Source organism: Macrotis lagotis, chromosome 4 (genome assembly GCF_037893015.1).
Source record: "Macrotis lagotis isolate mMagLag1 chromosome 4, bilby.v1.9.chrom.fasta, whole genome shotgun sequence".
NCBI lineage: Eukaryota > Metazoa > Chordata > Mammalia > Peramelemorphia > Peramelidae > Macrotis > Macrotis lagotis.
Window position 1 is genome coordinate 262,514,117 of NC_133661.1, and position 16,638 is coordinate 262,530,754.

The following is a 16,638-nucleotide window of genomic DNA, read 5'->3' on the forward strand; positions in this document are numbered from 1 at the left end:
AAAAAGCAGAATTGACCAAATGGAAAAGGAGATACAAAAACTCACTGAAGAAAATTTATTCCTTAAAAATTAGAATTGAGCAAATGGAAGCTAATGGCTTTATGAGAAATCAAAAAGCAATATAAAATAAAACCAAAATAATGAAATAATAAAAGACAATATGAAGTATTTCACTGAAAAAAACAGCAGAGCTGGAAAATAGCTCTAGGAGAGATCATTTAAAAAGCCATTAAAAAGGGGCAGCTAGGTGGTGCAGTGGATAAAGTACTGGCCCTGGAGTCAGGAGTACCTGGGTTCAAATCTGGTCTCAAACACTTAATAATTACCTAGCTGTGTGGTCTTGGGCAAGCCACTTAACCTCATTTGCCTTGCAAAAAAAAACTAAAAAAAAAAGAGCCTAGACATAATCTTTCAAGAAATTGTCAGGGGAAAACCGCCCTGATATTCAAGAACAAGAGGGGAAAATAGAAATTCAAAGAATCCACTGATTATTGCCTGAAAGCAATCCCAAGATGAAAACTCCTGAGAATATTATAGCCAAATTTCAGAGCTCCCAGATCAAGGAGGTAATATTGCAAGCATCCAGAAGGATTTCTAGTATGGTGGAGTCATGATCAGGATAACACAAGATTTAGCAACTAAATGGTTAGAAAGCTTAGAATATGATACTCTGGAAGACAAAAGAGCTTGGATTGCAACCAAGAATCAACTACCCAGGAAAACTGAGCATAATTTTTCAGGGGAGAAAATTGGACATTCAATGAAATATGGGACTGTCAAATTTTCCTGTTAAAAAGATCAGAACTGAGGGCAGCTAGGTGGCACAGTGGATAGGTCATTGGCCCTGGAGTCAGGAGTACCTGAGTTCAAATCCAGCCTCAGACACTCAATAATTACCTAGCTGTATGGCCTTGGGCAAGCCACTTAACCCCATTGCCTTGCAAAAACTAAAAAAAAAAAAAAAAGATTAGAGCTGAATAGAAAAATTTTATTCAATGGAAGCATAATAAGGTAAACAGGAAAGGGAAATAATAAGGATTTAATAAGATAAAGGTTCACCTTCCCACATGTAACTCAGAACAATGTTCTTATTAGGGCAGTTAGGAATATATATATAAACAAAGGATTCAGATTGGATAAGAGTTGAATAAGAAAAATTGTATCTTAAAAATTGAATTAAGGTGTGAGAAAGGAATGTACTTGGAGAAAGAAGCAGTAAAATGAGATTAAATTATCTCACATAAAAAAGGCAAGAAAACGTTTTTACAGTGGAGGGCAAGGGGGAGATGAGAGTTGCTTACTTTCAACAGAATTGGCTCAAAGAGGGAATAACATACACACTCAATTGGGCATAGAAGTCTATCTTACATTACCAGAAAGTAGGAGGGGAAAGGAATAAGAGGCAGATTTAGGGAGGGTATAATCAAAAGCAAAATACTTTTGAGGAGAATAGAATGAAAGGAGAGAAAAAAGAATAAATGGGGGGGATAGGATAAAGAGAAATGCAAGTGAAACAGGTGCTTGTCTTTCATTCTTGAAGAAGACCAGGATGTCAGGAATGTGATACCATGATAAGCACGTGAATTGGATTTGAGTGAGGGATGCTGTGTTAAGTCACCAACCTCACTTCCTCCTCCAGAGCCATCTGGGTCCAGTGATCAGATATGAATCAGGATGATTGGATATGGCCCTGAATGTGAGGCAGTCAGGTTTAAGTGACTTGCCCAAGGTCACATAGCTAGTAGTGGCAAGTCTCTGAAGCTGGTTTTGAACTCCTATCCTCCTAACTCCAGTGCTATATCCACTGCACTCTTAACTGCCCCAAGAGAAATGCAATTAACAATTGTGGAAAAAATTGTGGAAAAAAATTTTTGAAGCAGATTTTCTGTTAAAGGCTTAATTTCTCAAACATAGAGAACAGATTTGTAAAAATCAGAGCCATTCCCAAAATGAAAAATGATCAAAAGAAAGGAACATTTTTTTCAATGAAGTAATCAAAGCTATCTATAGCTACATGAAAAAATATCCTAACTTATTATTGATCAGGGAAATGCAAATTAAAGCAATTCTGAGATACTATCTCATACCGACTAGATTGGTGAATAGGATAAAAAAGGAAGAAAGGGGGGGGGCGGAGCCAAGATGGTGACAAGAAGGGATCAAGTCTTAGGAGCTCTCTGATAAAATTCATCAGCTAAGGACTCTAACTAAACTTTTGAGAGACAGAACCTACAAAGGGACCCAGTAAGGCAGTTCTCCTACCCAAGGTAACCTGGGAAAGAGCAGAAAGGCTCTACTCCCCCCGATTGGAGAGGCGGCCTGCCAGAGGGGTGGTCCGCCAGAGCCAAAGAACTTCAGCCTCCCAGAGGCAGCCCCAGGGCGCTGGGAGTCTCCTGAACTGCACCCCAAGGAGCACCGGCACAAAGTGGGGGAACAGCGGGGGACCTCTGCCAGAGTGAGCATGTGGAGCCCAGCCCTCAGGGCACACAGCCAGCAGCTTGGTCTTTGGCCCAGACAAGGAAACAGAAGCAGGCAGAGCAGGTAAGCAGGAGCCCCCAGGGCATGAGCCCATTGAGCTGAGCGAAGGGAGTGAATAGAGACTGCAGAGCTCTGTCCTCTGCCTCTGGAACAGGACTCTGGGGCTCTGACCACATTCAGATCCTGATCCCAGTCTAGGCCCCCCCAACTCAGCCCCGTGGCAGAGTGGGGTGCTTATGGTCATTCACAGACCAGGAGGGAGGACACACACTGAGACCCTTGTGGGAGTGTCCCAAAAGCTCAGGAAGCACCCCAAACCAGGCCCAGGCTGGGAAAATGAGCAAGCAGAGAAACAAAAAGAAGACTATTGAGCCCAAGAAGGACCAAAATACTCAGTCTGAAGATGAAGCACAAGTTCCTGCATCTAAAGACTCCAAGAAAAACAGAAATTGGGCTCAGGCTATGACAGAGATCAAAAAAGACTTTGAAAATCAAATGAAGAAGTTGGAAGAAAAACTGGGAAAAGAAAGGAGAGAGATGCAGGAAAAACATGAAAATGAAGTCAGCAGCTTAGTCAAGGAAATCCAAAAAAATGCTGAAGAAAATAGCATGCTAAAAACCAGCTTAGGTCAAATGAATAAAACAGTTCAAAAAGTTATTGAGGAGAAGAATGCTTTAAAAAGCAAAATTGGCCAGATGGAAAAAGAGATAAGAAAACTCTCTGAGGAGAACAAATCCTTCAGACAAAGAATAGAATTCAGGGAGATTGATGAATTTACCAGAAATCAGTAATCAATACTTCAAAACAAAAAAATGAAAAATTAAAAGAAAATGTGAAATATCTCATTGAAAAAACAACTGATATGGAAAACAGACTTAGGAAAGATAATTTAAAAATTATTGGAATACCTGAAAGTCATGATCAGGAAAAGAGCCTTGACATCATTTTCAAAGAATTACCACAGGAAAATTGCCCTGATATTCTAGAAGCAGAGGGCAAAATGGAGAGAATCCACCAATCCCCCGAGAAAGAGATCCCAAAAAACCAACCCCTAGGAATATTATAGCCAAGTTCCAGAACTCCCAAGTCAAAGAGAAAATATTACAAGCAGCCAGAAAGACACAGTTCAAATATCATGGAGCTGCAGTCAGGATCACACAGGACTTAGCAGCAGCTACATTGGAAGCTCATAGGGCTTGGAATACAATATACCGGAAGGCAAAAGAGCTTAGAATGCAGCCAAGAATGAACTACCCAGCAAGGCTGAATGTCCTCTTCCAGGGAAAAAGATGGACTTTGAATGAACCAGAGGAATTTCAAATGTTCCTTTTGGAATGGCCAGAGCTGAACAGAAGGTTTGATCTTCAGATACAGGACTCAGGTGAAGCATGGAGATTGGAGGAGAGGGGGAAAATATGAGGGACTTAATGATGATGAACTGCATGTATTCCTGCATAGAAAAATGACACTGATGATACTCATATGAACCTTCTCAGTTAATAGAGCAGGTAGAGGGAGCTTTTATAGTTGAAGCACAGGAGAAAGCTGAATTCGAAGATAAAATATGGTGTAAAAGTGGAGTCAATAGGAAAAAAGGGAAATGGAATGGGAGAAAGAAAAAGGAGAGGGGGAATAGTCCAAGATATTTCACGTAAGATTTTTTTTATTACAATGAGCTATTGCAATGATATGGAAGGGGAGAGGCAAGGGGGAATGAGGGAACCTTTGCTCTCATCAGAGGTGGCTAGGAGAGGAAACAGCAAATATACTCAATGGGGTATAGACATCTGGAGTAAGAAGGAGGGGGGAGCAGGGGGAAGGGGTGGGGATGTGAATAAAGGAGGAGAGGATGGACCATGGGGGGAGAGTGGCCAGATATAACACACTTTCTTTCTTTCTTCTTGCAAGGGGCTGGGATTGGAAGGCCTGCCCAGGAGCACAGGGCCAGGTGGATTCTGGGCCTAAGGGGTGGTATGGGGGCTCAGGGCTTCTTGGCCCCAGGACCAAGGATCTGTCTGCTGCGCCACTCAGCGACCCTACAGCAGAGTCAGAGTGAAAGGAGAGAGAAAATAGAGTACATGGTAGTGGAGAAATAAGAAAGGTGGGAGTTGTGATCAGCAATGGCAACGGTGGAAAAATATGGAAGTAACTTTTGTGATGGACTTATCCTAAAGAATGAGATCCACCCATGACAGAGTTGTTGGTGTTGGAACAAAGACTCAAGCACATTTTTGTTGTTATTATTTGGGGGAGGGTGCAGGGCAAGTGGGGCTGGATGGCCTGCCTGGGGCCACATAGCAGGGTGATCTTTGGGTGTCTGGGGCCGGATTTGGACCCAGGTGCTCCTGGCTCAAGGGCCAATGCTCTGTCTGCCACCCAGCCACCCCTACTATTATTACTATTTTATTTTATTTTGGGTCTTTTTTCTTTCTTTTTTTTGGTTTTTGCAGAGCAGTGGGGATTGGGTTGCTTGCATGTCACACAGCTGGGTGATTGTTGGGTTTACAAGGGGGTGCTTGTGGCTCCAGGGCTGGTGCTTCATCCATTGGGCCACCTGGCCATACCTACAATTATTACTATTATTTTTTTTTAATTTTAATTTTTTTCTCTCCCCTTTACTTTTTTCGCCCAAGCAAGTCTATCTATATTCATGGGGGAGGAGGGGTATTTTGTTTACTTGTAAACAAGAATATTTTATTAATGTAAAAAAACATTTGTACAAAATGAGAATAAAATAAATTTTAAAAAAAAGGAAGAAAGGCAGATGTTGGGAGGGATATGGGAAAAATGAGATTAATGCATTGCTGGTGGAGTTGTGAACTAATTTAACCATTTTGTAGAGTAGTTTGGAATTTCACAAAAGGGCTGTGAAATCATGCATATCCTTTGGTCTAGCAATGCCACTACTAGGTCTGAATCTCAAAAGGAAAAAGAACCTATATGTACAAAAAAATATTTCTAGCAGTTCTTTTCTAGTGTCAGGGAGTTGGAAATTGAAGGGATGAACATCAATTGGGGAATGGCTGAACAAATTATTGTGTTGCAATACTATTCTATTATGGAAAATGTTGAACAGTATGCTTTCAGAAAAACCTGAAAAAATTTATACAAGCTGATGCAGTGAAATGTACTGCATACAAAAACAGCAATATTGTAAGATGAGTAGCTGTGGATAGCAATGCAATGATCCAAGACAACTCTGAAGGACTTATGATGAAAAATGCCGTCTCCAGTGACAGAATTGATGGTATCTGAATAAGAATTGAAGCATACTTTTTAAACTTCATTTTTCTTGAGGTTTTTTTTTGCTTTTATCTGTTTTCTTTCACATTGTGAAGTTTTGTGGAAATGTTTTAGAAATTTTATGGAAATGTTTTGGAAGTTTTGTGGAAATGTTTTGGAAGTTTTGTGGAAATGTTTTAGAAGTTTTGAGGAAATGTTTTGCTAGACTATGTATCATGACACACTATGGATACACATATATTGAAATGCTAGCCTTATCAATGGCGGGGAATGGTATAGAGGAGAGATGGGGAGAATTTGGAGCTCAAAAGTTTTAAAAATGAATGTTAAAAATAGTTGTTAAATATAATTGGGGGAAAATAAAATACTAAATAAAGAAAGAAGCAACAAAGAAAGGAAGGGAGGGAAGAGAGGAAGGAAGGAAGGAAGGAAGGAAGGAAGGAAGGAAGGAAGGAAGGAAGGAAGGAAGGAAGGAAGGAAGGAAGGAAGGAAGGAGGAAGGAAGGAAGGAAGGAAGGAAGGAAGGAAGGAAGGAAGGAAAGGAAGGAAGGAAGGAAGGAAGGAAGGAAAGGGGAAGGGAAAGGAAAAGGGAAAAAAGGGAAAGGGAAAGGAAAGAGAGGAGAGAGAATAAAAGAAAGAATTCCCCAGGGCAACTATGGCAGCAAGAGACTCCTGATGATGCATTACTTGCCCACTGAATATACTTACTTTACATTTCTTAATCTTACCTTCTTGATATTGTTATTTTTATCTTTTCTCTTGCCAAAAAAAATTGAGGATGATGATGACAATATCTACTACCTCTTTTTTGGCCACCTAGTACATATTGAAATACTTTTGACTGTTATAAAGTCAGAATCAAACTTTTGACCCGATTTCATGTCAAAGTTCATATTTAGAATTCTTCATCAACTTTAGAATTTTCAGGTCATCTATGATTTAATCAGGGCCAATAGTTTTCTTCTCACACACTAATGGAAATTCAGAATCTGGATTTTTGAGCTAATTTCTACTAGATTAAATCAAAATAGGTAACTTGAACTGTGTATTTTAATTCAATACTTCTAAGTATCTAAGATGTGGATAATCTTTCTGTGACACTGAATTCAAGTCTTTCTCACCTTAACACATACAATTTTTATAACTTGCTATAGCCAATAAAAATCATCATCTGATACCTATTCTTCTGGTGATGAACCTCTTCAAATATACAACATACATACATACATACACTCAGGTTATTTATGTTTAATATGTTGAGAACTGCAGAATATCATGTACCATGATGAGCCATGAGTAAGACTTTAGTATATATAGATAGATAGATAGATAGATAGATAGATAGATAGATAGATAAATGAATTGAAAAATCTTAAAAATGTAATATCTATCATGCAAATATTGATTTTCTTGTATTTTCCTTTTAACTGATACCTGTAATGGCCTGTTGTTTTTTAATAGTTGGAGTGGAAATTAGAAGAAATACAACTAGATGGGAAAATGCACAATGAAAAATCTTATCATAGTAAAATATCGCACCCTGAAAAATCCAGCAATGAAATTTCCATTGAAGAATCAAATTTTGTAAAGAATTGCTTCCAAAAACAAAATGCCCTCAGTGAGAGGATAGCATACTGGAACAAAAAAATCGATGAGTATGTTTGTTGAATTGTATAGATGCTATGTTTTAAAACATTACATTAGGCTAAAAATATCCATTATATTATGTAGATCAGAAATTGAAATCAGGTCTATGCCTTTAAAGATAGAAAGTATTTACATATAATATCAAGTTATGAAATATATTTTTAGATCAGTTCATAGATATGTGTGGTTAGTATTTACCTTGGGGATAATGGAGTCTACCCTCACTAGTCATGCCTTCCCTTTTCCCACTCCCCTTTGGGGATGCCAGAACAGATATCTGGGAAAGGGGAAAAATACCCTAGGTTCTAATATAAATGAAGTGACTAAAAAGCATTAAAAAATATCATTGGTGCCAAAATTGCCTTTAACTTTTGAATTCATATTGAGTCAGTTCAGCTGCACCTGAATCATGTGATTTGTTAGACTTATTCAAGATACTCAAATTTATTTGTCTCAGTGTATTGAATTTTAATAGAGGGGTGTGTGTGTGTGTGTGTGTGTGTGTATTTGTGTATGATGAATGGATGTATTATTGGATGAGCAGTATATTGCATACCAATTCTTTAGGTCTAATTTAGCTGTTTAGCCATAAATTTCAATCAACAGTATACAGCAGAAATATAAGATATAGCAAATGTGACTAAGAATATGACTTTATACTTATTTCTTCAATAGGACACCAAGTGAAAATATTAGTTATTAATAGTCTACAAAGATTTCTGATATTGCTGTGTTATAAAATTAGTAAAACCCCATAGTGTCATCTTGATTTTTTAAAGAATTAGTATACACCAAATTTTAAAACCAAATATTTTTACTTGTAACTTCTTTACTCATTAAAAAGGCTTATATTTTAAGCTATATAATCACAAAAGATTTAAAAATTTTAAAAAAACTTGTAAAAATATCGTGGTAAAGCAATTCATTAACTACAGAACCTTTATGTATTTTTTCTTCAATAGAATTGAAATGCTTTATGAGAATGAAGTCAAACGAAAGAAGAAAAAATATGGTTTATTAGTGCCATTTTTGTTCATTGAACTGGAAACAGTGGGTAATATCCAGTTTGAAGAAGGAACACCATCACATGAGTGGTAAAAGTATTTAAAATTTAATATCATATTTGTAAATAATTTTTATTATTACTCAAATAAGCATGAACATATAGTTTGATTTCAAAAGATCTGATTGTCAGCCCCAAGGGCAAAGGTGGATCATAACCTAAAAACTAAATTGCCCCAGGAAACTGGGAATGTTAAGTAGAAAATTGGCATGAGAATAGACTAATCCATAGAAATATTTGGGAGTCCACAATCAAAAATAGAAATAGGTAGACAGTCAGGATACACATAGATATTGCAGGTAACAGAAAAATATGCATTGAAACTAGGCAGACTGGCAGTCAAGAAACAGAAGAGTACCAGTAATGAAGGATATAATTATGTAAAAATAAAATGACTAAAATATTTTTAGATAATTGTAGCAACTCAGCTATAAATTTCTGAATAGCTTTAATTGATTTTGGTGAGCATTAACAAGTACATGTTTTTTAAAATCCATGAATAATTTTGGCACTTTACCTAGGGGAAAAAAGTTAAATATATATATTGACAAAATTTCAGGTACTGTGTGTTCAACCTCAGTGTAGTCTTGTTATGGTCCCTTCCAGTTTCTTTCACTTATGTGAAAAGATCATTTAAAAAATTCTTTCAATTACTTTGTGTGCATAGTTTGTCATTGTAGTTTCATGGAGCAGTTGAATCTGGCTAGAACCCCAAATATAAAAAAAAAAAATCTTTCTACCAAAGTCAACTTTGTGTAATTCCTTTAATGAAAAAGCATTTTGATTTCCTTATTGTACTTTGGTGAGTATTCCTTAATGTTTTCTTTTATAAAGCAGTATTTCTTTTTTTCATTATATAAATATTTTATTTGTTTTTCCAATTACATACAATGGTAGTTTTTACCAATCTTTTTTTTTTGGCAAGGTTTAGAGTTTTACAATTTTTCTCACTCCCTCCCTTCCCTCCCCCATCAAAAGGCAATCTGATATAGGATTTTCATTTGCAAAAATGACAAATACAGATTGAAATTGGAACATGTGGGAAAAGAATCAAATCCAACAGGAAGAAAGAGATAGCAAAAATGCATAATACATGACAACTTTTAAGAATTGAAGATAATACGCTTTGGTCTTTGTTTAAACTCCACAGTTCCTTCTTTGAATACAAATGGTATTCTCCATCACAGATACCCTAAAATTGTTCCTGATTATTGCACTGATGGAATTAACAAGTTCATCATGTTGCTGTTAGGGTATACAGTGTTCTTCTGGTTCTGCTCATTTCACTCAACATTAGTTCATGCCATGCTTTCCAGGATTTTCTGAAATCCCATCCCTTGTGATTCCTTATAGAACAATAGTGTTCCATCAGCTACATATATCACAATTTATTCAGCCATTCCCTCAATTTCCAATTCTGTGCCACTAAAAAAAGAGTTGCTATAAATATTTTTGTGCATGTGGGATTTTTACCCTTTTTTCATGATCTCTTCAGGATACAGACCCAGTAGTGGATCTGTATTGCTGGATCAAAAGGGATGTACATTTTTATTGCCCTTTGGGCATAATTCCAAATTGCTCTCCAGAAAGGTTGGGTCAATTCACAATTCCACTATCAGTGCATTAGTGTCCCAGATTTCCCACATCCCTTCCAACATTGATTATTTTCCTTTCTGGTCATACTGGCCAATCTGAGAGATGTGAGGTGGTATCTCAGGGATGTATAAAGCAGTATTTATAAAAAGTAAATTTTTTTCCAATTTTAAAAAGTCCTTATTTTGTGCAGTTTTTTTGTTTTTTGCTTCATAGGTTATCTCTCTCTCTCTCTCTCTCTCTCTCTCTCTCTCTCTCTCTCTCTCTCTCTCTCTCTCTCCCTCTCTCTCTCTTTTTAGTTTTTGCAAAGCAAATGGGGTTAAGTGGCTTGCCCAAGGCCACACAGCTAGGTAATTATTAAGTGTCTGAGGCCGGAGTTGAACCCAGGTACTCCTGACTCCAAGGCCGGTGCTTTATCCACTACACCACCTAGCCACCCCCATAGGTTATCTCTTGATGCAGCATTTTCTCCTCAGATTTCTTTTTCTTGATTCTTATTAGTGAAATTATGTCAGCCATCAACATTTTACTGTTTGTCATATGTAGAGCTGATATCAAAAACAATTTAGAGTTGCAGTCCTCAAGAAATTTATAATCTAGTTATGGAGATTATAAATAGGTAAAAATGTAATATGTAGTTCATAAATAGATAAAAATAAGTAATGTTTCATAATGTACCTGAAAATAATTTTGATCACTAATAATAATAATCCAAATGTGGAGATGACTTTCCTTTTGGTCCTTAACATTTTTAGCTATTAGTACAAAACTTAAACTCTCAGACATTTTACTGGGTAACCTGCCTACCCTTTTTCTTTCTGAGTATTTTCCTGATGATACAAGTTATGATTACCTGTGCTTCTTGTGGGAAAATCATGTTTAGTGTACCATCATGTTCCATTCCTTTGTTCCTTGGATTACTTGCAGATTTTTTTCTTTTGCAATCATGATGTTCCAAGAATCATATATAGCCATGGAGCAGTCACTGAAAGAAAACTAGTTTCAAAAAGATAGGTATTTTTTGTCAGGGAGCTCCTTGGGATGATGGAAGTTATTACACAACTTCTCAAATTCAAACTGGCCTACTCTCTTCTTCCTGTTCAATTCTTGACTTAGTATATATTATCTTTCTGCATTAACTAAATCAAAATATATGTATTGTTGGAGTAGTTCAGTAAAGCTGCCCACTCAAACATGTCATAATCTGAATAATATATTAAGTCTCTCCATGTTTGGTTTTTCCTGTGAGGATTCCTGTGCTTATCTCTTTTGGCCATGGTTTTCACTAATAAGGTATTCAGCAGAATATTATCTATCACCAGGAATATCTGGAGAACCATATTGGAAATCCCTTATTCATTGGACACTGAAATATGGACTATTTGATATTGAAAGATACTTTTGATGAGAATATCTTCTTGTCTTATGATTCAATATCAATAATCAAAGAATTTCTCTGTGTCCGGGTGCCTCAACAAATTTTGACCTATATTTGGTGCTTATCTTATTGAAAGCACTCTACCCTTCAAGGCTAGTTCTACCAAATAAAATTTGTTGTTATCAGTGAAGAAACAGACACAACAAGATCGATAAGAAGGGATCGAGTCTTAGGCGCTCTCTGATAAAACTTGAAACTAAGGACTCTAACTAAACTTTCGAGAGACAGAACCCATAAAGGGACCCAGTGAGGCAGTTCTCCTACTCAAGGTAACCTGGAAAAGAGCAGAAAGGCTCTGCTCCCCGGGGTCGGAGGGACGGCCTGCCAGAGGGGTGGCCCGCCAGAGCGAAAGAACTTCAGCCTCCCAGAGGCAGCCCCAGGGCGCTGGGAGTCACAGCTTACAGCAGCGAGGTATCTCCTGAGCTGCACCCCGGGGAGTACCGGGCACAAAGCGGGGGAAGAGCCAGGGACCTCTGCCAGAGCGAGCACATGGAGCCCAGCCCTCAGGGCACACAGCAAGCAGTGTGGTCTTTCAGCAGCCCAGATCCAGAAACAGAAACAGGTGGAGCCTGTAAGCAGGAGCTCCAGAACATGAGCCCATTGAGCCAAGGGAGGGGAGTGAAGAGAGACTGCAGAGATCTGTCCTCTGCCCCTGGAACAGAACTCTGGGGTTCTGACCACATTCAGATCCTGATAGCAGTCTAGGCCCCCCCATAGAACAGCAGGTCCCTCCCACCTCAGCCCTGTGGCAGAGGGGGGCGCTTATGGTCATTCACAGACCAGGAGGGAGGACAGAGCCTCATACACTGAGACCCTTGTGGGAGTATCCCAAAAGCTCAGGAAGCACCCCAAAACCAGGCCCAGCCTGGGAAAATGAGCAAGCAGAGAAACAAGAGGAAGACCATTGAGAAATATTTGCATATGAGCCCAAGAAGGATGAAAATACTCAGTCTGAAGATGAGGAAGCACAAGCTCCTGCATTTAAAGACTCCAAGAAAAACAGAAATTGGGTTCAGGCTATGACAGAGCTCAAAAAAGACTTTGAAAATCAAATGAGGGAGTTAGAAGAAAAACTGGGAAAAGAAATGAAAGTAAAGTCAGCAGCCTAGTCAAGGAAATCCAAAAAAATGCTGAAGAAAATAGCATGCTAAAAACCAGTTTAGGTCAAATGGATAAAACAGTTCAAAAAGTTATTGAGGAGAAGAATGCCTTAAAAAGCAAAATTGGCCAGATGGAAAAAGAGATAAGAAAATTCTCTGAGGAGAACAAATCCTTCAGACAAAGAATAGAATTCAGGGAGATTGATGAATTTACCAGAAATCAGGAATCAATACTTCAAAACCAAAAAAAAATGAAAAATTAGAAGAAAATGTGAAATATCTCATTGAAAAAACAACTGATATGGAAAACAGACTTAGGAAAGATAATTTGAAAATTATTGGAATACCTGAAAGTCATGATCAGGAAAAGAGCCTTGACATCATTTTCAAAGAATTACCACAGGAAAATTGCCCTGATATTCTAGAAGCAGAGGGCAAAATAGAAATGGAGAGAAGCCACTGATCCCCCGAGAAAGAGATCCCAAAAAACCAACCCCTAGGAATATTATAGCCAAGTTCCAGAACTCCCAAGTCAAAGAGAAAATATTACAAGCAGCCAGAAGGACACAATTCAAATATCATGGAGCTGCAGTCAGGATCACACAGGACTTAGCAGCAACTACATTGGAAGCTCATAGGGCTTGGAATATAATATACCAGAAGGCAAAAGAGCTTAGAATGCAGCCAAGAATGAACTACCCAGCAAGGCTGAATGTCCTCTTCCAGGGAAAAAGATGGACTTTGAATGAACCAGAGGAATTTCAAATGTTCCTTTTGGAATGGCCAGAGCTGAACAGAAGGTTTGATCTTCAGATACAGGACTCAGTTGAAGCATGGAGATTGGAGGAGAGGGGGAAAATATGAGGGACTTAATGATGATGAACTGCATGTATTCCTGCATAGAAAAATGACACTGATGATACTCATATGAACCTTCTCAGTTAATAGAGCAGGTAGAGGGAGCTTTTATAGTTGAAGCACAGGAGAAAGCTGAATTCGAAGATAAAATATGGTGTAAAAGTGGAGTCAATAGGAAAAAAGGGAAATGGAATGGGAGAAAGAAAAAGGAGAGGGGGAATAGTCCAAGATATTTCACGTAAGATTTTTTTTATTACAATGAGCTATTGAAATGATATGGAAGGGGAGAGGCAAGGGGGAATGAGGGAAACTTTGCTCTCATCAGAGGTGGCTAGGAGAGGAAACAGCAAATATACTCAATGGGGTATAGACATCTGGAGTAAGAAGGAGGGGGGAGCAGGAGGAAGGGGTGGGGATGTGAATAAAGGAGGAGAGGATGGACCATGGGGGGAGAGTGGCCAGATATAACACACTTTCTTTCTTTCTTCTTGCAAGGGGCTGGGATTGGAAGGCCTGCCCAGGAGCACAGGGCCAGGTGGATTCTGGGCCTAAGGGGTGGTATGGGGGCTCAGGGCTTCTTGGCCCCAGGACCAAGGATCTGTCTGCTGTGCCACTCAGCGACCCTACAGCAGAGTCAGAGTGAAAGGAGAGAGAAAATAGAGTACATGGTAGTGGAGAAATAAGAAAGGTGGGAGTTGTGATCAGCAATGGCAACGGTGGAAAAATATGGAAGTAACTTTTGTGATGGACTTATCCTAAAGAATGAGATCTACCCATGACAGAGTTGTTGGTGTTGGAACAAAGACTCAAGCACATTTTTGTTGTTATTATTTGGGGGAGGGTGCAGGGCAAGTGGGGCTGGATGGCCTGCCTGGGGCCACATAGCAGGGTGATCTTTGGGTGTCTGGGGCCGGATTTGGACCCAGGTGCTCCTGGCTCAAGGGCCAATGCTCTGTCTGCCACCCAGCCACCCCTACTATTATTACTATTTTATTTTATTTTGCGTCTTTATTTTTCTTCTTTTAGGTTTTTGGGGATCAGGTGGCTTGCATGTCACACGGCTGGTTGATTGTTGGGTCTACAGGGCTGGATGTGGGCTCGGATGCTCGTGGCTCCAGGGCTGGTGCTTTGTCCATTGCACCACCTGGCCATACCTACAATTATTACTATTATTCTTTTTTTTAATTTTATTTTTTTTCTCTCCCCTTTACTTTATAGCCCAAGCAAGTCTATATTCATGGGGGAGGGGTATTTTGTTTACTCTTAAACAGGAATATTTTATTAATGTAAAAAAAATTTGTACAAAATGAGAATTAAAAAATAAAATAAAATAAATGAAAATAATCTGTGATAAAGTGATAAAGAAAATAATCTGTATAAGTCTACCTTTTTCATTTTCACTAAGGTCATTTCAGCACATACATAAACTACTCTTAAACATTTTTTGTAAAGATGAAAAATAGACATATGGGTTAGGAATTATGAATGTCTTGGTCAGGATTTTGGGAAGGATGATAATATAGAATGTGGTCCCTTTCATTCTTTTGTAATCATCCTTGCTTTAAGATATTTTGAAAACCAGTTTTCAGCCACCTTGTGAATTGTCACTTCCTATACATATTTCTTCTGTGTATATTTTTCCAGACTTCAATTTATTAATGAAAATTTCAGCATTCTCCTATAGCACATTATAGATTGAGGATTTGTGGTTCCCTTTTCATCAATGATAACAATAGACACTATAGAAATACTGGTAAATCTATTCTGTTTCATGTCTATTTCTTGTCCTTCCAATTTCATCTATAACTGCTTTTGGAATATGCTAAGCATCTTTCACTATCATTTTCTTAACTGTTTTTCACTGTTTTGTGAAATGATGCTCTTCCTAATTCAATTTATCAGGCTTGTATTAAACTGCTATGCAAAAGACCCCATGTACCAAAGATGCAAATTTAAAAAGTGAGATAGTCCTTATCCTCAAGGAATTTACTTTCTTCTAAGGAGAAACAACATGTAAACAGATAAGTAAATTGAGAATATGTAATCCTTCCTACCCCACCAAAAAATTACATGATGATTATAAGACAAGGAACCAATTATTGGAAGAATCAGGAATATACTTTTGAAGAATATGATTCTTTAGCTGAAACTTAAATGAATTGGTGGACCAAAAAGCAGACACTTCTATCTACTAATTGACATTGTACTCTTAACTAATGCTACCTTTGGTTACCATGTTTCTTTTTGACAAGAAGATAAATTCTTTGCAAATTGAGTCAATTTGGAGGCTCTTTTGGCCCTCTTCTCATGCTATTTTATATCATTTAAACTTCTTTAAGAAATTGTGAGAATCGGGGTGGCTAGGTGGGGCAGTGGATAGAGCACCAGCCCTTTAGTCAGGAGTTCCTGAATTCAAATCCAGCCTCAGACAATAAATAATTACCTAGCTATGTGGCCTTGGGCAAGCCACTTAACTCCATTTGCCTTTCAAAAAAAAAAAACCTAAAGAAAAAAAAGAAGAAATTGTGAGAATTAATCAACAAACCTACCAGGTACTATGATCAACACTACAAATTAAAAGAATGAAAAAAAAAAATCCCTACTCGAAGGAGCTTTCATTCTAATGGTGGAGATAACGTATATACAGTATATTCATGGTGAATAAAATTAAGTAAAAGCAAGGTAGTTTGGAGACAGGAAGCACTTGACAATTGGGGAGATCAGGACAGGTACTTAATCTGTGTCTCAAGGGAAAAAAGGGTTTCTGTGAGGCAAGGATGAAAGTGGGTTACAAGCACAGAGGGAGGCGACTAATGCAAAAGCACAGAGATGGGAAATGAAATGTCCAAGCATAAAGAATAGAGTGACAACTTGACTAGACCATACAATGCAGGAAGAAAAATAACAAAAGACTAGAAGAGTTTCAGGCCAGGTCATAAAGAACTTTAAAAGCTTAATAGAAATTTAAATTTTATCCTAAAAGCTTTATGTGGAGCCAGTGAAATTGAATTGTTTAACTTGTTGCTGAAAGAAAATCACTTGAGTGACAATATAGAGCAGTTACTTGAGTGGAGGGACACTTGAGGCAGAGAGACCAATTCGGATGACAATTTAAGTCATCTAGGTGGGTGATGAAGAGGGCCTGAACTAAGGGGATAACTTTGTGATTAAAAAAAAAAAGAGGGGACTGAATGCAACGGATACTGTAGAAATAGAAA

General features: G+C 38.1%; 1 protein-coding gene across 7 annotated transcripts in view; it reads left to right on the top strand.

The window, feature by feature from the left end:
• The window catches only part of LRRC9 (leucine rich repeat containing 9), a 195,131-nt gene that overhangs the window by 46,476 nt on the left and 132,017 nt on the right, over nucleotides 1-16,638 (top strand). For all 7 annotated transcript variants that reach the window (XM_074235927.1, XM_074235928.1, XM_074235926.1 and 4 more), the window contains 2 exons: nucleotides 7,183-7,376; nucleotides 8,331-8,462. In XM_074235927.1, the coding sequence (XP_074092028.1) occupies nucleotides 7,183-7,376; nucleotides 8,331-8,462 (326 nt within the window). The remainder of the gene's footprint in view (nucleotides 1-7,182; nucleotides 7,377-8,330; nucleotides 8,463-16,638) is intronic.